Source organism: Vespa mandarinia, chromosome 7, assembly GCF_050613455.1.
Source record: "Vespa mandarinia isolate Hongniang chromosome 7, ASM5061345v1, whole genome shotgun sequence".
Lineage (NCBI taxonomy): Eukaryota > Metazoa > Arthropoda > Insecta > Hymenoptera > Vespidae > Vespa > Vespa mandarinia.
The window spans coordinates 7199961-7222500 of NC_140816.1; the positions used below are offsets into that span (position 1 = coordinate 7199961).

Below are 22540 nucleotides of genomic sequence, written 5' to 3' on the forward strand. Positions count from 1 at the left end.
TATAAATATAAACATATATATATGTATATATATGTATGTGTTTGTGTATATGTGTGTGTATGTGTGTGTGTATGTCTTGCAATCTTAGACAGGTGAATTATGGTCTTTGGAACGAGGTCGGCCTGCTCTTACTAACTGTCGACGTCACGAGAAGGAGGAAAAAAAAGAGAAGGAAAAAAAGAAAAAGAAAAAAGAAAAATTACTATCAACAGTGATACTTACATATGTCTCTCTAACAAATCTAAAACTTTACGATCATTCCCAAGGGCGTCTTAGGTCTATGAACATCTTAGTTGAATTTTTATTTTTTATCATCGTCATCGTTAGGATTGTTATTATTATTACATCGTATAATTATATATAGCTTTGCTATTTATATTACATGGTTTTGTATCATTAAAAGCTTACACATGTATGATGTATATATGTAAATAATTAAAATGAAGATGCGCGAGAATTTTTTTTTTTTCTTTTTCTTTTCTTTTTTTTTTTTTTTTTTTTTTTTTCGTTCATACAAGACAAAGTTAATAACGCAAGAATTTTTATCATTTATTTGCGAAATAAGATATTTCATTCTATCTTATTTTCTATGATCTTTTTTGATGTTTTTTCTTTCTTTTTTTTTTTTTTTTATATACATGCATTCAATTTAATTTATAGAAAGAACATTTTTTTCTCGCTTTTATTTAATTTATTCAAAAAAAAAAAAAAGAAAAAAAAAAAAATTCTAATTCAATTTATTTCAAAACATGCTTCTTTCTTTTCTTTTTTTTTTGTTTTCAATGTAAGTTATACAGGAAAAAAAATTTTTTTTCATTTTCTCAACTTTCCTTTTTTTCTTTTTTTTTTTAAGCGTACAATTAATTACATACAAGTCAATGCAACTGATTTGTTATATTCTATATTAATTCTAAATTTTTTGAATTTCTTAATTTTTTTATTATATTCTCTCTCTCTCTCTCTCTCTCTCTCTCTCTATCTATCTATCTATCTATCTATCTATCTATCTCTCTGTCTTATAGATTATTACGTAGGATTTTCACGAGCAACGAACTTGGAGGACGTTGTCGTCATCGACAAGTGAAATTGAAGGTGGTTTGAAATTCCGCTCGTCGAACATGAGCCAGTGTCGCGTCTTGCATTTCTAATCCACTTGCAATCGATCGTACATTCGTCCTTCTTCTTCTTCTATTTCGTCTTCTTATCGTAATCGTTATCGTTATCGGTATCGTTATGGTCGATCATTTCTTTCGACGACATAGGATTCGCATTTTTTTTTTTTTCATTTTACTTTCGTATTGATTTTTTTGTTGTTTTGTTTCTCTAGTAAGAGTCATTATTCAAAAGTTCAACAATTATACATTATCGTGTATTATTGTTTATTAATATATAAAATATCGCAAAAAAATATTGTTAATCAAATTGTTAATCAAACTTGTCACTAATATTATTTGTTTAGAAATTAATTTTTATATATATATATATAAATTAATAATAAAAGAAATTAATTTATATATATATATATATATAAATTAATTATAAATATATAAATATATAAAATATATATATATATATATGCTGCACAAGGTCCATTAATGGTCAACACAAATAAATACAATTTTCCTGTCCAAAGAGTAATTAAAAAATATCTATCTAGAAATCTTATTCTTGGTTTTATTAACGCGATATAATAATAATAATAATAATAAACACAAAACAAAAAAGATAAATGAAAAGGAAGGAAAGTGCAAAGAAAATGAATAGAAAAGAAACAATAGATCGATGGAACTACATTACGAGGCTGGATTGATAAATCCATAATAATGAAATAATAATGAAATAATTGTGAAAAAGAGGAAAGAAGAAGAAATGAAAGATTATATGTGACAATAATTGTAAAAATTGGGACGAAGAGAAAGATAGAGTGAAATAGATAAAAGAGTAAAAAGGGAAGAAAAGGAGGAGGGCGAGGAGGAGGAAGAGGAGGAGGAGGAAGAGGAGAAGGAAGTAGAGGAATAGGAATAGGAATAGGTCGGAAAGGAAGATGGGAGAAAAAAAAAAGAAAAAAAAAATATATATTCCAAATTTTCTGGCTCGCTTGCGAAAGATTAGAATGTGGATCGCGTGCTCGAGCGGAAGTCTCTAGTCGATGGTGATTGGCAGGGGATCGTAAGGTCGAGTGCTATTGGCTGGTGAACGTGCTTGTCCTCGTGACCTGGAGATATCAATCTGCTACCGTGGCCTTTCGACATGTTGCACTTCGATCTCCTCTGAATCTCTCCTCCTTTTCATCAGCCTCCTCCATTTCCTATATCACCTCCACCTCCTCATCACTATCTATCCTTCTCTCTCTCTCTCTCTCTCTCTCTCTCTCTCTCTCTCTCCTTTTCTCTCTCTTTCTCTCTTCTTTTCTCTCTCTCTCTCCTTTTCTCTCTCTCTCTCTCCTTTTCTCTCTCTCTCTCTCTCTTTCCTTTTCTCTCTCTCTCTCTTTCTCTCCTTTTCTCTCTCTCTCTCTCTCTCTCTCTCTCTTCCTTTCCTTTCTTTCTTCTTCCTCTCTTTTTCTTTCCTTTCCTTTTCTTTTCTTTCTTTTTTTTTTCTTTCTTTTTCCATGCATATTAGCTATAATAAGAGCGATATAATATTTCCGGGATAAAATCGACAACTCGACGATCCTCCCACTCGTGAATTTTTTATTCTCCTTTCTTCCTGTTCTTTTTTTTTCTTTGTTCTTTTTTCTTTTATTCTCTTTTTTATCAGGTATTTTTTTTTCTCTCTCTCTTTTTTTTTTTCTTTTTTTTTTTTTTTTTCTTTTAACAACGATAACAATTGAAATTTATTATCTTGGTCATTAATCGATATCGGAATTTTTAATATTTTTTATCGCAATAAATAATACGGTAGTATAATAGTAACTATAGTAAGCTATTAAGTTTGTTCAATTTTTGTCACAATTCCAAAATCGTTCACAATTTTTAATACTCGATTGACAGAATGAGCAATGAATGAAAATTTTCAGAATATATTTTATTATCCTTTTCTCTTGTTATATATATATATATATATTTTTTTTTTTTTTTTTTTTTTTATAATTTATAAACTCACTATTGCCAATTCCAATATTATTTATCTCGACGAGCCGAAATCGATATCGTGTGTTTGATCATTTTTATGGTGTCGTTAAAAATTATCGATCATATTTAAATCGTGAAATTAAATTTCTAGCAATAAATGAAAGTTCCAATTGGCGATATTTATTATATCAAAATTTTATTTATCATTTATTTATTGTCCTCCATATGTCCGATAAAATTTCTATTGTTCCAATTACATAGAATTATACGTAGACACGTATACATACGAATATATTACATACATACGTATATATGATATACTCGTTCGATCGAGAGTAGAGATAAAACATCTCTTGTATGAGTTGAGAGGTCAGAGCATGTTTATATATTCTTTATGTACATACATATGTGAATATATATATATATATAGAGCGAGAGAGCGAGAGAGAGAGAGAGAGAGAGATAAAGAGGGGAAGAGAGAGAGAGAAAAAGACAAATGTCGAGAAATAAAGTTGGGTCATTCAACGAAAAGGAGAGAGAGAGAGAGAGAGAGAGAGAGAGAGAGAGAGAGAGAGAGAGAGAGAGAGAGAGAGAGAGACATAAAGAATGGAACACACGCGAGGATGTTATTCAATCGGTTAACTCGAATCTAATAAAACATGTTCCGTGACTTCTTCGTTACCCAATGACCACTCCGAATAAACTTTCTCCATGAAAAATAAAAGAAAAAAAAAAAATATATATATATATATATATATATATATATATAGTATAATTTTCTGAAAAGAGAAGAAATGAAAAGAAAGGAAACGAGTAAATGATTTTTATTTTTCTTTTTTCTTTTTTCTTTTTTTTTTTTCATTTAATTTGCGTGCGTGTGTGCTTGTATATATATATATATATATATATATAATATGTAGGATAATAAGCATTATAGATAAGAATAATAATATAAAAATATTTTTACATATATATATATATTTTTTTTTATTTATTTATTTATATATATATATTACAAATTTCATAATATTATATTATACGTGAATATTTATTTATAGATAAATGGATAGGTAAAGAGAGAATGTCACATTAAAAATTAATTCCTCGTTAGTTATTTAATTTTTTTTTTTAAACAAAATTACGAAAGCACAAGTGATTGATATTCAATATATGTTGTCATTTTAAGAAATACGACATATATTAATATTCACATTATGTAACATTAAATATGATAGAATTAAAATTCTAAAAAGATCCTCTTGATAATATCATTGATTTATATTATTGTATAATTATTATTATCATTATGATCATCGTATATATCTATCCTTAAGATTTATATAGAATTGCTTGTAAAGAATTCTTAGTAGACGAGATAATATTCGTATTTTAATAAGGTTGTTTTCTGTTAAAATGAATGGAGATAAATTCCCCCCTTTTTTTTTTGTTTTTCTTTCTCTTTTTTTTTTTTTCTTTTTTTTTTCTTTTTTTCTTTTTTTATACAGAGACCAAAAGATACTACATAAAAATAAATCGTAAGATATTGCTGAAATATTACGAATATATTAATACATTATTACGATGTTATTTAAAGAATAATTCTTGGTAAGGGAATAGAAACGAATTTAGAAAGACGTACATTTTAATTCAATGTCGGAAACAAATATTTTATCGGTTAATGAAAACAACTTCGAAAGATTGAATTAGTTAATTATTTCGTTCGAACGAGAATGATATTCAAACATGTTTATAGAAATAAATCGATATTTCAATAATTATCTCATTCATAGACACGATTAATTAATAATTTCGTCAGGATTATAAATTTTACGCAGATATAATATATATATATATATATATATATATATATATATATATATATATATATGCGATAATGATCTTATTTATATTTATGTTTTTCTTTATTAATTATATATATTCATAGACAGTTTCAGTTTTAGTTCGACGTAATTTAACTTTTACTATTATACTTTATGTTATACATAATATATATGATCATTAGTCAATCGGAATAAATTTGGATAAAAGATATATGCGGATCGATTAAATTGATCACCATTGATTCAGAAGTTTTTTTTTAATATATGTATATATTGTATATATTTTATATAATATAATGTATATATTTTATTCGTGCTATATATATTATCTAAATAATACTATATATAAAATATGTATATATGTAACATATATATATATATATATATATATATATATATGTTACAAAAATATATATATATATTTTTTTATATTATTTTATATTATTTATTTTATATTATTTTATATTATATTATATTATATTATATTTTATATTATTTTATATTTTATATTATTATTTTTTTATATTATTTTATATATTATATGTTATAAAAATATATATATATATATTTTTTTTTTTTGAATTTTTATTTATGTATTTGTTATTGAACGAGTATAGGCAAATTTTTTTTATTAAAATTAATTAATAATAATAATAATAATTATTATTATTATTATTATGATCATCATATCATTATAAGATTTTTATTTATTTTTTTTTTTTTAATTATTATTTCAAGGGTTAAAATTGGCATAGAGGATGGCGCATCATCTTAAAAAGTTATATGAGCCTACATAGGGGCGCAATATTCTTCTTAGTATAGTCTATTGTCTTAGAACAATAGCCACGTGGTTCCTATTTCCTTATGAGGGGTATAAAAACAGAGCCTGCAATTTGAGTAGGTTCTTTTACTTTACTTTTGTAACCCTAATCCATATATCGAATTTCTTTCATATATCGATCAAGATCTTTTTCATCGTTATCATCGTCATCGTCATCGTCATCGTCATCGCCATCATCATCATTGTCATCGTCATTGTCGTCGTCCCTTAAATATTTTTCTTCCTCTTTTGTTCCATTGTAAAATATCATATTTATTATTATTATTATTATTATTATTATTATTATTATTATTATTATTATTATTATTATTATTATTATTTTGTCGTAGAATAGAGAAAAAAAAATATAAATAAGGTAGAAACAAAATGATCTGAGTAACAAGTTGAAAAAAGGAAACAAAAAATTGTTGAGATCGAAATTTTCCTCTGGTATCGATAAGGATCTTGCGTTTAATTTTTATCTCTAGTATTTGTCCTATCAAAGACAAAAATATAATAAAAAGAGAGAGAGAGAGAGAGAGAAAGAGAGAGAAAGAGAGAGAAAAGATATCGCGTTCGAGCTCGTTCTTATTATCTTATTGTTCATAAAATAAAGAAAAAAAGAACGAATAGAGTAGGAAGTGAAACAAAACAAAACCAAACAAAAAAAAGAATTGAAATATAAATTTCATTGCAATCGCGAATGATTTTCTGGTAATTTTTATCTCTTCTTTTGTTTGCTTTGAAAAATAGATAAAAAAATAAATAAATAAATAAATAGAAAAAAGAGAGAAAAACGTATATAACGTGTGTCCGAACTTATTGTTCTTATTGTTTTATTGTTCGTGAGGATAACAATTTATAGGAAATATTAAATTGAAATTCTTTATTTTTTTTTTTTTTTTTTTTTATCACGTACTTCCTCCAATTACAAGTTCTGTTATTTATTTAACACTTATGAAAGATGATTTATCGTAATTAACGTATCATTACATCAGGAGATAGAATAATACTCTATATACCTATGTATATATATTTATATATATATATATATATATATATATATATATGTATATATAATAGTTATTACGAAACATCGATTGTATTTATACAATGATATTTTGTTGAGATAATCACGTGTCATGTTTGAAAATGCAAGTAGAATTCGTAACTTGGCGAAAGAGACGATTGTTATTTTTAACTAACGATCCCATCAACAAGCTAATATCAAAGGATTTATTTAACAACAATCATTGTTTCAGCTATATATATATATATATTTTTTTTTTTTTTTCTATTTAAGTTCTCATAAAAATATACGAAAAAAATTTTTCTTCCTTATTGAAATGTATAATGAAGAAAAAAAAGAAAAATAAATAAATAAATAAATGAATGAATAAAAATGAAAAGAAAAAGAAGAAAAAAAAAAAAGAGAAATAGAAATATAGATTTTTACAAAATTCAAAAAATAACGACGAATAAAATCGCCACTGCGGTTTTATATTTTTATTGATTAATAATGCGCAATAATTGATGATTTATTTTTTGTTATCCTTTTATTCTCTTCAAGTTCCAATGATATATATCCTTTGTTAATTATTTAAATCATAGAGATATTTGAGTATAATGATTTTTGCGATTTAAAGGAAAAGAAAATTTATAAAACGAGAAATAATAAATCAGATCATGTCGTTCGTCGTGTCATTCGACGAATTTTTAAGTCAGTCATCATCTCGGCGTGATCTCTCTCCCTTTTTCTCTTTCTCTTTCTTTCTCTCTCTCTCTCTCTCACTGTCATTGTCAGTATCGAATTAACAGTCAACGATAATCCTATTGTAATGTTTTATACACCGATCACGTAATCGTTAATAAATCTGGGTCAAGTCCGTCGACATTTTTATTATTCTTGTTTTAGCAGTGAAACTGTTATATCATTATATTATAGCTTAATAACACTTAAACATCTTCCATCTCTCTTAGAGATCGGACTTTGCTCGTTCATCTTATTTGATCTTGTCTTTTTTTTCTTTTTTTTTTTTTTTTTTTTTTCTTTCTTTCGTCAATCGAATTCTTTTATCATCGAATTTTTAACGCAGTATCACTTCAATTAATTTCAAATTCGATCAAAATATTTTGTTACATATATATTTTTTATTTTTATCTGTTTTGTCTCTTGAATTAAATCGAAAGATATCCTTAAACTTTCTGTTTACCCTTCATTCTCCCCTAAGTTGTCGTCATTAAATCTTCCCCTCCCCCCCTCTCTTTCTCTCTCTCTCTCCCTCTCTTCACCAATTCTCCTTGTCTTTTAACCTTTCAATGATTTTTTATCCTTCATTTCTATTGGACAATAATATTGACGATATGATTTATAAAATTTTGATTATTTCTTTACAATTTTTTTTATATAGCAAATTTCAATGATCATTTAATTTGAATTTTGAAACGGAGAAATTAATATTATTTCATATCGTTAATATAATATAATTGATATTATGAATTGTTAAGCACTCGTTCGAGTATAAAACTAGTCCAATGATATAAATATAAAAAAAAAAAAAAGAAAAATAAAAAAGTTAAAATCAATGACACTTTACCCAAAATTTTGTAGGTTAGATTTTCTTTTCTTCTTTCTTTTTTTCTTTTTTTTTTCTTTTTTTTTTGTTTTTTCAAATCGTCGAAAAGCTTGGAAAAAATTAACTCGCGAGACTTCAGAAATCTACAATGATATCTGAAAAATCTAAAATAAATCTTGAAGGAAAAATAAAAATGATTGAATTACATATATATATTTATTTTTTTTTTCTCTTTTTTTTTTTTAAACGATTTCATAATTAATTCGAAAGATATATTACAATGGTATCTATCATATTTGATTCCGTTAATTATTGTTTGAATATTTATACGTTCCATCTAAATGCAATCGATTGTCGTTAGATTTATTCATATTATTGTCGATAGTATCTTAAGTATCTTCTTTCAATTAGGTCATTACTATAGGAAAAAAAAAAGAGAAAAAAAAGAAAGAAAGAAAGAAAGAAAGAAAGAAAAAAAAAGAAGAAGAAGAAGAAGAAGAAGAAGTATTACAACTTAGCGTCATTGAACAAAGTACGAGTATGAATAAAAATATATCTTTCTTTTATTTGCTTTTTTTTTCTTATTTTTTTTTCTTTTTTTTTTTTTTTTTTTTTTTTCATTTTCTTTTCTTTGCTTATTTGTTCGTTTGTATTATCGTATTGGTCATAGATCAAAAATAGATATCACCTCTAAGTCGTTGAAAGAAGAAAGAGAACAACATTCAGGGAGTGTGTGTATGTGTGTGTGTGTGTGTGTGTGTGTGTTATCGAGCGTCGTCCAGGAAGGGTACGTTTGATAGAGCGGAAGCTTGCCATTGCCATCATTAAAGCCATAAATTGTATCTTTAGTGTCAAGCTCGTCTGCCTTTAAGTAATAATATCGTTGTACATAGGAACGATTGTCGATCTATATCTATCATTTCGTCGATTTGTTATATATATCAAATGTTTAATCAATTCTTTTTCTTTTTTTTTTTTTTTTTCATGCCTTTTCTCCCTCTTTTTTTTTTTCTCCGAGTTATGTATATATATATATATATTTTTTTTTGTTTCCTTTCTTTTTTTCTTCTTTTTTTTTGGTCTCTTTTTTCCTTTTTTTTTTTTCGAAAGAGACGGATTAATTTCAGTTCGTTAGATTCATTATGAAAATGGTGGCGTTAGTTTGCACGTAGACTCATAATTCTTTTTTTTTTTTATAATATTTCTCTCTTAAAACCGTAGCAACGTTTACTTTGTTCCCGTGAATTTTTTTTTTCATTACGTAAATGACATTGGATTGTTTATAATTCTTTGTACGATGATTATTTTCTTTTTCTTCTTTTCTTTCTTTCCTTCTTCTTCTACTTCTTTATTTTTTCTTCTTTTTTCTTTTTTCTCCATCAACAGCCTGCAATTTATTCCACTCATGAAATTCTCTCTATCGTCCGAAAGATGTGTTGGATTATTTTTAATTGTTTGCTTGTTTGCTTTTTTCCCAATTTTTTTTTTTTTTTTTTATTAGTAACCGATAGTTGCAATTTATTTTAATCGTGAATTTTTTATTACGGTTCATTTTTTACAATGGATCGTTTATTTATTATATTTTCAAGACTGGTGGCCAATAATATTTTATACGTTGAAAATTTATTATATAAAAATAACGTTGTATTGTTTATTATTATTGTTATTATTGTTATTATTGTTATTATTATTTTCTCTTTTACTTCTTTGTTTCTTTCAAGAAGATTGAAAGAAATCGAATAGTTGGTTAGACACTCCGATGAGAATATGTTCAATGTGCCTTCAAACGATGATTATCTTATAACAGTACTAGTAATTTTCTTGTTAAAGATTTTCTTAAAGATTACCAGAGTCTGTTCTTTCAAATTGATAATTCGAAATGTCGATCGGAAAAGTTCAAGAAAAAATTGAGAAACGTATAAATAACGTGACATTAAATCTTACCATAATTTAACAAGGCGTGAGTTTATTTCTATAATAATTTTTTTTATTTATCCATGTACATTATATATTAATATGTGTGCGCGCCCATGTGTGTGTGTGTGTGTATGTGTGTATGTTTACATAAATATATACATATATACTTATATTTATTTTAATTTTTGCTTATATATATATATATAGACATGTATATATGTATTTATATACATAGTTTAGCTTCTCCAACGGATAAATAGGATATATATATATATATATATATATATATATATATATGTAATACATAGTGTATACATATAATACATAATGTAATCTTTTATTTAGATACGAAATTTATGTATATTTAACGAGCGTGAAGTAAGTATGCACTTCCATTCGTTTCATTTCGTTTAGTTCCGTTTCATAAAGTGCTGTTAGTGCAATGAGAAAGGAAAAAGAGAGAGAAAAAGAGAGAGAGAGAGAGAGAGAGAGAGAGAGAGAGAATAGAGTAAAAGGTTTATAAAAAAAATAGTAATAGAAAGTAAATAGATACTCTCTCGGTAATTAATTCCACGTAATTAGAGTGCTCGAGCCATGACTATTATTTGAGAAAAATAAAAACAAATAAATCCTTCGTAGTATCTACATATAATATTACATATATGATAATATATATATATATATATATATATATATATATATATATATACAAATATATAGAAAATATAAATAATATAATTATACATTATATATACATATGTATGTGATATTATGTAATTATATTAATTAAATTATAATTATATAATATAAATATATAAAAATTGTTATTCGAACGAAACGATGTAATATTCTAGGAAAAGATTTTTTTTGTTTTTGTTTTTTTTTTTTTTTCTTTTTATCAAAGTCCATACGAATCTTCAAAATATTATTCCGTAGAGATATTTTCTTTTTACTCGTTAAAAAGAAAAGGAAAGAAAAAAAAATTGTTTTCTCGTTCAACGTATTTTCTTTTTTTTTTTTTTTAATTTTAATGATAATGCAACCTTGAACGATTAGACGTCGATAATCGCATTCGACATTTCTCTCTTTCTCTTTCTATCACTATCTATCTATCTATCTCTCCTTACGAAGCTTGTCTAGTTATTTTTTTTTTTTTTTTTTTTTTTTTTTACTGTGTTTGTCGACTTGAACGAACGGTTATACTACTTCATTGTCGTCGTCGTCCTCGTCGTCGTTGTCGTCGAATGGCAATGCCTTCTTGCACTCTTGCGATCATTCTCTTTGCATTAGCATGCAAAGAGAAACGATCGTAGTGGTGCAAGATCAAGAAAATAAAGACACCATTTATTTATTTTCTCTCTCTCTCTCTCTCTCTCTCTCTCTCTCTCTTTCTCTTTCTCTCTCACTCTTTTTCTTTTCCTCTGTTGCTCTATCATTATTATAGAGTTCATCGTAAAATGTCATGTTAATAACTTCAAATCGTTATATATACTCTTAAAATCTCGAAATAATGCACACCTTCTTTATCCCTCCTTGTTTTTTCTATATTTTTTCTCTTTTCGTTTTTTCTTTCTTCTTTTTTTTTCTTTTTTTTTTTTTTTTGCCACGATTATCTTCTGACCGCTTCGCGATTGTTTCGAAATAATATTTTTTTTTTTTTTTAGAAAGAATCGACATCAATTGGACAATGATAAATATGTAATATAAGAAATCTTTCGACAATTTTTCTTTTCTTTTTTTTATTTTCTTTTTCTTTTTCTTTTGGATATCCTCAAAAAAAAAAATATGTATATATATATATATATATATATCACGTACGTACTTGGTATACCTTGGAAAACAATTATTCTCGATACAATCATAATGTATCGTTGAATGACATTGGAAAATATAATTTATTATAATAAATACGTGGGAGAAAATGTTTAGATTTAGTTTTTTTTCTTTTCTTTCTTTTTTTTTTTTTTTTTGTTTATATCTATCATATATATCTATTACATTTGTTATAATTTTTTTATAATATTAAAAAAACATATATATATATGTTGATAAGTATCTTTAATCAATGTATTACATTTTTTGTCTATGCGTTCGAAGGAAAAAATTCATTTACACGATTTACACGATTTACACGATTTACACGATTTACACGATTTATATAATGATTTCGTATGATTACATATGTTTAAGAAAAAAAAAAAAAAAAAAAAAAAAAAAAAAAAAAAAAAAAAATAAAAAAAATAAAAAAGAAAAAAGGAAAAAAAAAATTAAAAGATTAAATGATTTCCAATCGAATTCTTAAACAATTGTTATCGACAATCAAGGATCTATTAGAAAATGTATTTAGGTCTCTCTCTTTCTCTCTTTTTCTATCTCTCTCTTTGTCTCTTTCACTAAAGTTAAGCCACGTGTAGTCGGTGATTTTCTGACGTCATATATGTATATGTATATGTAAGTAGGTACGTATCTATACAACGAAGGATTTTATTATTATGTGTCCGGATGATTGTAGTAACAGATCATGCGTATCATCGACAGTCGACACCTGCAAATCATGACTCGTGTCATTGAATGATAATTTCATTCGTATGACTCGTATATGCCACGTATCATGTATATCGTTATAAGCCATTGGAAAATCCGTCTTATCGTCAATGTTAACAAAATATATATATATATTAAAAAAAAATTATTTTGATATATATACTATATACTTACTTTAATTTAGCATATACATATATATATACATTTATTATAATACATATATATTTATTATAAAATTTAATATATATATATATATTAAATATATTATTAAAATTATTAATATTAAAATTATTAATATTAACAAAAAAAAAAAAAAAAAGGAATAGAAAAAGAATTAGCTCTTTGTTCGATTATTTTTATTTCTCATTCAATCCTCTTTTCTTTTTTTAAAATTATTTTTTTTTTTTTTTTTTTTTACTCGATATCTTTAATTTGAATTAAATTTCACTGTCATTCAATTTATTCTTCTATTTTAGTCAATTAATTAATTTTGTTTTATATATTTTTTTTTTTTTTTTTTTTTTTTTTTTTTTTTTTTAAGAATACAATACGAGATACTTTTTCTCTTTCCGTATTCATTTAAATGTACATTATATATATATATATATATATATATATATATATATATATATATATATATATATATATATATATGCGCTTGTGTTTGCTTGCGTGTGCATGTGAGCAAGTGTGATTATTCTTATGTATATTTCAGATGTGGCACAATCTAACGTGCGTCGACGATTTTCTAAACCGTGCCTTTCACAAGGTCGGCCTTGTGGTCGGCCGTCATCCTGGTTATTTTGTCATCGTACCAACCCTCTTGGCCTGCATTTGCTTCACCGGATATCAAAGGATACACTACGAGATCGATCCAGAATATCTCTTCTCTCCGGTTGACGGTCCTGGAAAGACCGAGCGAGCTATAGTCGAGCAATATTTCAAAGTCAACTATAGTCATCAGTTTAACGTCGGCCGTATCACCAGGCCAGGTATATTTTATTATGAAATAAAATAATCAAATAAAATGAATTAAATCAAATGAATTAAATAAATCAATTATCAATGGATCCGATCGAGATGGAATCGATCGAGAAAATATATGAACGTTTTAATATTCAAATTTGACAACCACTGGTTAAATGGACATTGATTCTATTTAGGATAGATTAATATTATCGTTAATAGCTTTATTAAGTGATTCATATTAAATGTTACGAGTCAATGATTCATTTGATTATAGATTTGAAATTAGTGAAAGTTGATTCTCAATGACATTGAAATAAATAACTGATTTCGTTATTTTATTTTATATATATATATATATATACTATTTTTCTTTTTTAGTGACTAATTTTTTTTGTTTTGTATACTAACTCGATCTCCTTTCGTTCCTTCATTAGGTCGATTCGGCCATGTAATAATTATTCCGAAAGACGGCGATCCAAATATGCTGCGAAGCGTAATTTGGAATGAATTGCGAGAGTTGGATCGAATAATACGAGAAGTTAAAATAAAATATGAAGACGAAATATTCACTTATGAAGAGATATGTGCACGTTGGCTCGACGAATGTTTCAACAACGACATTCTTAATCTTCATCATGTAATAGAGTAAGTCTCTCCAAAATATATTGGATATGTCATTAAAGAAAGAAAAAAAGAAAGAAAGAAAAAAAGAAAGAAAAAAATAAATAAAAATATAAATGACAGATTTTAAATATCATAGATTTTTATTAATATCTGAATATTTATTATCCTCAGTTTCAATGAGATAATTTATTTTTTAACGATCGATGATATTCAGTGTCAATAATAACATTAATTTACAAAACAATTTTTTTTTCCTTTCGTTTTTTTTTTTCTTTCTTTTTCTTCTTTCTTTCTTCATTCAGATTCAAACAGTGTTGTCTAATTGATTAGGATCGAATAAATTTGTGCAAATCTCCGAATAATTTTTTTTTAATAATAATAATAAAATCCAATGTCCTTGAAATAGGACTCAAGCAAGTGTCCAATCGATAGTGATAATTTTTGTAAAATTTGAATCGAAACAATAGGTTTCAATTTATAGAACGAACGATACTTTTTAATTCGCAAAACAATTTCCATTATTATATCCATCCGATCGGTAACGTCCAGTTCGTTGGAATAATATTTTTTTTTCCTTCTCTCTGTGTTTTTTTTTTCTTTTTTCGTTCTTTTTCTTCATTAATTAGAATACAAGCAGTTCGAATTGTTTTGTTTCGTTTTGTTTTTTGTTGTTGTTTTTTTTTCTCTCCAGGGAGGTAGAAAATAGGGAGCTCAATCTAACGTTTCCGGTGATGTTTAATCCTGTGACATGGGACGCCCATCTATTCCCGGTTTTCTTCGGCGGTAGTGTCATCAGTGAGGATCTAACGATCGAGTCGGTGCCGTCGGTCCAGCTCGCCTACTTCATCACCGTCGACAACCCACGGCAAGATGCTATGTGAGTTCATTGAACCCCCTCCTCCCTCTAACCTCCTCTTATCTCTCTCTCTCTCTCTCTCTCTCTCTCTCTCTCTCTCTCTCTCTTGTAAGTAAGCAAGCAGTGCAAACATGTTTAAATACGAATAAGTGACAATCCGTGAGAAAGAGAAAGAGAGAGAGAGAGAGAGAGAGAGAGAAAAAGATTTATCGCGTCCAGGATCTAACTAAAGAAATCGAGTCTTCGAACTTACATCAGAGTTAAGCGAAACCAAATCGTCGTTTCGTAGCTGACGACTTTCCAAATTTACGTTACAGCTAAATCGCGGTTACTTAATATTGAAGGAAGAAAAAAGAAAAAAGAAGAGAAAATTCGTCATACGATTTCACTATTCTTGATCAAGGATCTATTTTCATTAAATCTACTTTCTATTGATATATCTTACGATTGACTTTAAGGTTTTAAGGCTTCTTTATGTATTTATTTTTTTTAATTTTTTTTTTTTTCTCTGCAGACCAACCTACTAAATTGTATATTTTTAATTGTTTAGAGAAAAATTTTTCACATGAAATCATACGAACCCAGTTAGAAAGCATAACTGTTGTTTCGTTGTTTTGTTAACCGCGTTTAACCGCGTGATGAAAAAGATTTTAATAGTTTCTAACTTTATATGCTCTTTGATCGGTCGAGTAGAAAAAAAAAAAAGGAAAGGTAAAGGATAGAATAGATAATACGCATACTAATTAAAGAAAAAGACATAACTTTTTTGAGAGAGAGAGAGAGAGAGAGAGAAGAAAAGAGAGAGAGAGGAAATAACATTTTCGTGTATACTTAGAGAGATATCAAGTTTATTTCCTTTCTTTTTTTTTTTTTTTGTGTTTTTCTTTTTTACGATTTCAAGTATTAAAACAGTACCAATTTTAGAGGTTTATATTTTTAAATTCATCCATAAAAATGGATTGATCATAAAACGATCGATACTTGTCGCGACATGTTGTTTTATTGCTTTAAATATTTATTTATTTATTTATTTTTTTTTTTTTCTTAATTTTATATTTGAATTTTTTATTTTTATTTTTTTTATATATATATATATGTATTTTTTTTTTTTTCTTATAGTGGCGCCGCCTGGGAGGAAGCCTTTCTAAACATAGTCGGCGAGGCTGAGGATAGCGGTATTTTCAAGCACATAAGCACAGCGCGATTTGCCTCGAGGACATTGGAATTAGAGTTGGAAGCAAATACGAAAACAATTGTCCCGTATTTCTCAAGCACGTTCGCAATAATGGGTATCTTTTCTGTGGTGACCTGCATGATGACCGACTGGGTACGAAGTAAACCCTGGCTTGGCCTTCTTGGGAACGTGTCCGCCGGTATGGCGACCGTTGCCGCTTTTGGACTTTGCATGTATCTAGGAGTCGATTTCATCGGTCTCAATCTCGCTGCACCATTTTTGATGATCGGTGAGAGAGCAATTCTTTTTTATTTTGTTTTCTTTTTTTTACTACTTCTAATTCCCTCCCTCCCTCCCTCCTTCTTTCCTTTTTCCTTCTTTTTTTTTTTACGAGTGCAAGGAAAAAAAAAGAGAAGCTGATCGATTGGATAATTAGTATATTTATTAGTACTTATATATATATATATATATATATATATATATATATGTATATATGTTATTCGTATTAGGTTTAGATTCATTTGTATATAGACAAAAGTTAGGGTATAATATATACATGTATGTATATATTATATATGAAATATAACGAGCTTAATAGGGTTTACCCGAGGCACGACATGGCGGCATTAGGTTTGTAATAACATTCGCTTAGGGAATAGCAATTCGCGGCAAGTTCGAACGCACGTTAGTAAAGTGAGAGCGTATAGTAATTAAGGTCTCAACGCGACAAGAGGTTTAAAGGATAAGGATGAAAATCGAACGTCATCAAAATTGTATTCTTGCACTCTTTTTCTTTCTTTCTCTCTCCCTCTCTCTCTCTCTCTTTTTCTCTCTCTTTTTCTTTCTTTCGATGCAATAGAAAAATATTGCTTTTATGACCTATAATTACGCGAACAGTGACATCGACCTCTTGTGCAATATTCATGCCTTAACTTCTTCGTTAATCTTGTTTTTTTGTTTTTTTATTGTTTTTGTTTTTTTTCTTTTTTTTTTCAATTTATAAATAACCAAGCGTAACAAATGTGATTTCTTTTTGGATTAGTTATGCACGATTAGGGATTAGAAATAGATCATTTAAATTAGATTATTGTTTACAACTTTTTTTTATGACTTTTCAATATATATATATATATATATATATATATATATATAAAACTTTCATATGATAATAGTAATGTATTATTATTATCAAAGGTTAAAATTTTCCATTGGAAATTTCAATATGGCCGATTATGGTATTATATTAATAAAACGAGTACGCTTTCAAATCTTCGATTATTTGCGAATGTATGGGAATGATATGAATTTATTCGTGAGTAAAATTTAGAATTAATTAATAATTCGTATTATTTCTTTTTTGTTTACGATTAAACTGATATACATTTAATTAATTCATTCCTATTTATTTTTCTTCTTCTTCTTCTTCTTCTTCTTCTTCTTCTTCTACCTGTTCCTCTTATTCACTAATGATCGATATAATGAAACAGAGATATATATATATATATATATACACGTTTGATAATTGAGAATGACGTCTCTCGTATTATAAATGAAATTTATACACGAAATATAAGCTAACGTTGGATTAGTTTAATAATACATATGAAAGAGTGATGTGAAGGGTTCAATTAACTGGATGGATTTTCGAAATAGAAAGTAATTAGAGAAATAGTTTATATTACTGTATGGTTAATGTAGCAATTAGAGATCGGTGTATATTGAGATTAAAAACTTTACTGGAGAAAGACGAAAAAAGGAAAAAATTACTCTTAGGAAAATATGTGTGTGTGTGTGTGTGTGTTGTGTGTGTGTGCGTGTGTGCGTGTTGGGTTATCTATATGTAAAAGAAATTTCATTACATCGAGTAGACCCGAAACTTCTTTGACGATATTAAAATTCGATTATTTCTTTTTCGAAACTTTCTTAAGTTGATTATTTTATGGATTATAAGCTATTCCTAAGCTTATTATCTTACGATTGAGTTGGTAAAAAAGAAAAAAAAAAAGAAAAAAAAAACATAGAGAGAGAAATATAAAAAAGAAAAGATATTAGTCGAGACGAAATTAATTCGGCTTTTTTTCAATGTCACCAAAGGAACAATATCACACAAAAGATATTCCTTCACATGTATATTTCGATGTATCTTCTTCGATTCATTATCTAATTGGATGCGATAAAATTACATTTGTTTTTTCTACTTCCTTTATACGTTCATAAAAAAAAAAGAAAAAAAAGAAGGATAGAATCAAAAAATTCCAATATTAACATTTCTCTATAGTTTCTTGAAATTATATTTAAACAAATTTTTTTTTATATTTTTTTTTTTTTTATTGTTTTTATTTCTTTCATCAAAGATTTAACATCGAGCAAAGTTTTTTTTTAATTGCCAGTCAATGCATTTCTTCGTATTTATGCGTTATAAATATATTGAGTTACGTGACTTCGATCAAGTGACGTTAATTAAATATTCCACGTGCGCTTACTTCGTTGAATTAACTTTATTTCTTTTTTCTTTTTTTTTTTTTCTTTTCTTTTCTATTCATTGCGGTCGAACTTTTTATTGTCATTCAAATTGTCAACTTTTGCGGCGATGGTCTTTTTTTTTTTTATTCCTTTTTTTTTTTATTCCTTTTTTTTTTATCATCGCGTATAAAATTATCACGCGGCTTAAACGAAACTAATGATTGATTCACGAATTCGCGCGTGATCACTTATCGGGAAATATTGACGATCGATAAATTTGTCATGAGAATTAAACGCGCAATGTATAATTGCATGAAGAAGAACTAATTGTTATATTTGTATATTTGATATATTACTAATTGATGAAAAAAGTATAATAATAATAATAATAATAATAATAATAATAATAATAATAATAAAGCAAGAAATAATAAATATATTTTATATTTATAAGAACAAAAGATTTAAGGATTTAAAGGTAAAAAAATATGTAAAAAAATGTGAACTATACAAAACAAATAATAATAATAATTATTATTATTATTATATTTATTAGAAGTAAAATATAATTGAAAATGAAAGAATATATAATACTAATAAATAAATTAATAAATAAATAAATAAATATATATATATATCATTGGGAATACAACATTAAAGAATAAATTCAACTAAAGAAATCTAAAGGAAAGTATTTTAAAATAAGAAATTTAATATTAAAACGAGGATATGAATGAGTAAAGTGATGTAAGAAGGGATGATAGATCAAAAGTTAACAGATGATTTTAAAAATTAATTACTCATTCTCTTCGACTCTTTTTTTAAGGATTTTTTTTCTTGGTCGAATTATAAATCTAAAAATTTTCATTAAAATCAGAAGATTTACTTTTTATCGATGCTTTTTCTTTTTTAAGGAAGGTGCGGAGGTTGGGGTGTGGGGTGGCACGTAGCGGGGATAATTAATAATTAAAATTAATCATATGATTTTTTTTTTAATTTTTTTTCTTATAATACTATTAATATTAATACTAATAATAGATATTATAATATTAAGGAGAAATATTGGCTTGAAATGAACAGCGTTAATGATCGATTTTTAATGATCATTTAGAATAATTATGATTCATTTACTTTCAAATCCACCCATTAATCCACCCTTTCTCCCCATTAAACCACCCACCCTTCCCATCTACTTGATCCAATCATTTATATATTATTACAAATACAAATACGATCCAATAACTTAACGTGAAGAATTTCAAAACGCGTAATGTGTAATATAGTTGGTATATCGTTATAGAATATTTGATAGTAATAACTTTAACAACGATCGTGGACGTACGACGGACGGACGATTAGGGTAATTTCGTCGTTAGGCAATGGTCGCTAATGATCATCATTTTTCGAGGACATCGAGCCGAAATAATAATAATACATAAGTAGTAAGTAGTTCTGCTTACTACTCGTCGGCTTTCTTCCGTCGTCGTCGAAGTTTTCGCAGTCGGGATCGGTCGATCGAATCGAATGCAATTACTTAAAGAAGAGAAAGAGAAAGAGAAAGAGAAAGAAATAAATCGACTTTATTTGCTGCCAAACGCACGCGAGCGCAACGGAAAGGGAAAAGTCGTAAGAAAAAGAGATAGATAGATGGATAGATACATAGATAGATGCATAGGAATAGAGATAGATAGATAGACAGACTTCCGCTTTTCACATAATTTCGTTGTAAATGTGTATATATATATATATATATATATATATATATATCTATAAATATATATATCTATAAATATATATATATATATAGATTGATATATAAACTTGTTTTTTCTGCTTGTATGCATCTATCGTTAGGAAAAGGTATATTATAGCTAACAACTTTTATATATATATATATAACAGATGGAAAGGTAGATTATAACAAATTTTATATATATATATATATATATATATATATAAAACACATTATTATATTTATATATATATATATATATATATATATATATATTTATATGTGTATATATATAATAGATTGAAAGGTAGATTATAACAAATTTTATATATGTGTGATGTGTGTGCGTGTGTGTGTATAACAAATTAATAGTAGGATGAAAGAGTGAAACAACAAAATAATTTAAGAACGATTTTGTACAAGCGATTATCGACATTTTTTTTTTCTTTTTTTTTTTTTTTTTCTTTTTACTCAACTCAAGAGAAACGCCTTATCTTAATTAGATAAATCATCAATATTTTACATTTTTTATTTATATATTCGTATTTATATTTTATCGAAAATTTTGATCGAAAATTTTTTTTTATCCATACATCTACTTCTTCGCATTATAAATTTTTGTTGATCGAAATGATAAACAAAATAAAAAAAAAAAAAAAGAAGAGAAAAGAACAGATAATTGTATATCGTTCGATCGTTATGTGAAATAATCGTTCGAAATATGTTATTTCCTAATTTAATTTCTCGTCATTAGAAAAGAATCACGCTTATCGATCTAAATTTTATCTAAGATTGTAAATTTGCAGGTTTAAGTGGAACGTTAAAAAGTCAAATTTACATTTTAATATATAGAATATCATTTTATTTTCTTCATGACAATTTTGATTCATAGAATTTTACAAACTTCTCTTTGTCGTTTTATTTCTTTCTTTTCTCTCTCTCTCTCTCTCTCTCTCTCTCTCTTTCTTTTTCCTTTTTCTATTCGGATATGGAATTAAGAGAAATAAAAAAAAAAAATAAATAAAAAGAAAAAAATAAAAAAAAAAAAAAAAAAGAAAAAAGAAGAAGATGAACAAAAAGAATAGACCGGAAGGAAAGTTCGAATAAGGATTTTATCCTTAAACGTAGAATATGTTGAATAGTTATCGTAAATCGTTATTTTAAAAGCTTTCTCTGTTGTCGAGCTTCTTAAACTGAATAAAAGCTTCTTCGGAAGCTTCTTTGAAAGGTACGAACGGCTTTTAAATATGTCTCGTTCTCTCTCTCTCTCTCTCTCTCTTTTTTCCCATTTTTAAATTTCCAAGGCACGTTGACTCACGGAAAATACGTTATTTTCCATTGAGCCGATGAAATCCTCGACGGTTTCTTAATTTTATTCTTTTCTTCTTTATTTTTTCTTTTTCCACGAATTCTTTTTTAAAAATCGCAATTGTAATTCAAAGTTATCGTCTTCAGTTCCATCGATCCAATGCAAATCTGCCTCTCACGAATAATCTAACTAAGTAAGAAAATACGTAATGCTTCCACGAAGATAACGTGTAAGGTTATTTATTTTACGTAAGATGAAGAGAATAACGGAAAGTCCATTGTCGGAGACGCCATTTTTCCTTGGCGCCTAGATCACGCGTTCTCTCGTTAAAAAGAAGAAGAAGAAAAAAAAAAGAGAAGAAGAAGAGAAAAAATGTGAAGACTATACGAATAGATCGGAGTTTCTTTTCAATTTTTCTTTTTTTTTTATCTTCCCTTTTTTTTCTCTTTTTTTTTTTTTCTTTTGTCGTCGATCGAAAATAAAAATTTACTTCGTAATTAAAAATTTATGTCACAATAAAAATTTCTTAATTCGTTTTATCGAGCGAATAAATTTTTTTTTTTTTCTTTTTTTTTTTTTTTTATAGAAAAGAATTAATTATTCTAATAATTTCGTCGAATTTGTATCTGACGACGGATAAACGT

At 26.5% G+C, this 22540-nt stretch overlaps 1 protein-coding gene across 4 annotated transcripts in view; it reads left to right on the forward strand.

Moving 5' to 3' along the window:
• Positions 1-22540, forward strand: part of Ptr (patched domain-containing protein) — a 59974-nt gene that overhangs the window by 23323 nt on the left and 14111 nt on the right. For all 4 annotated transcript variants that reach the window (XM_035863166.2, XM_085658157.1, XM_085658159.1 and 1 more), the window contains 4 exons: positions 13485-13761; positions 14173-14383; positions 15054-15239; positions 16338-16681. In XM_035863166.2, the coding sequence (XP_035719059.2) occupies positions 13485-13761; positions 14173-14383; positions 15054-15239; positions 16338-16681 (1018 nt within the window). The remainder of the gene's footprint in view (positions 1-13484; positions 13762-14172; positions 14384-15053; positions 15240-16337; positions 16682-22540) is intronic.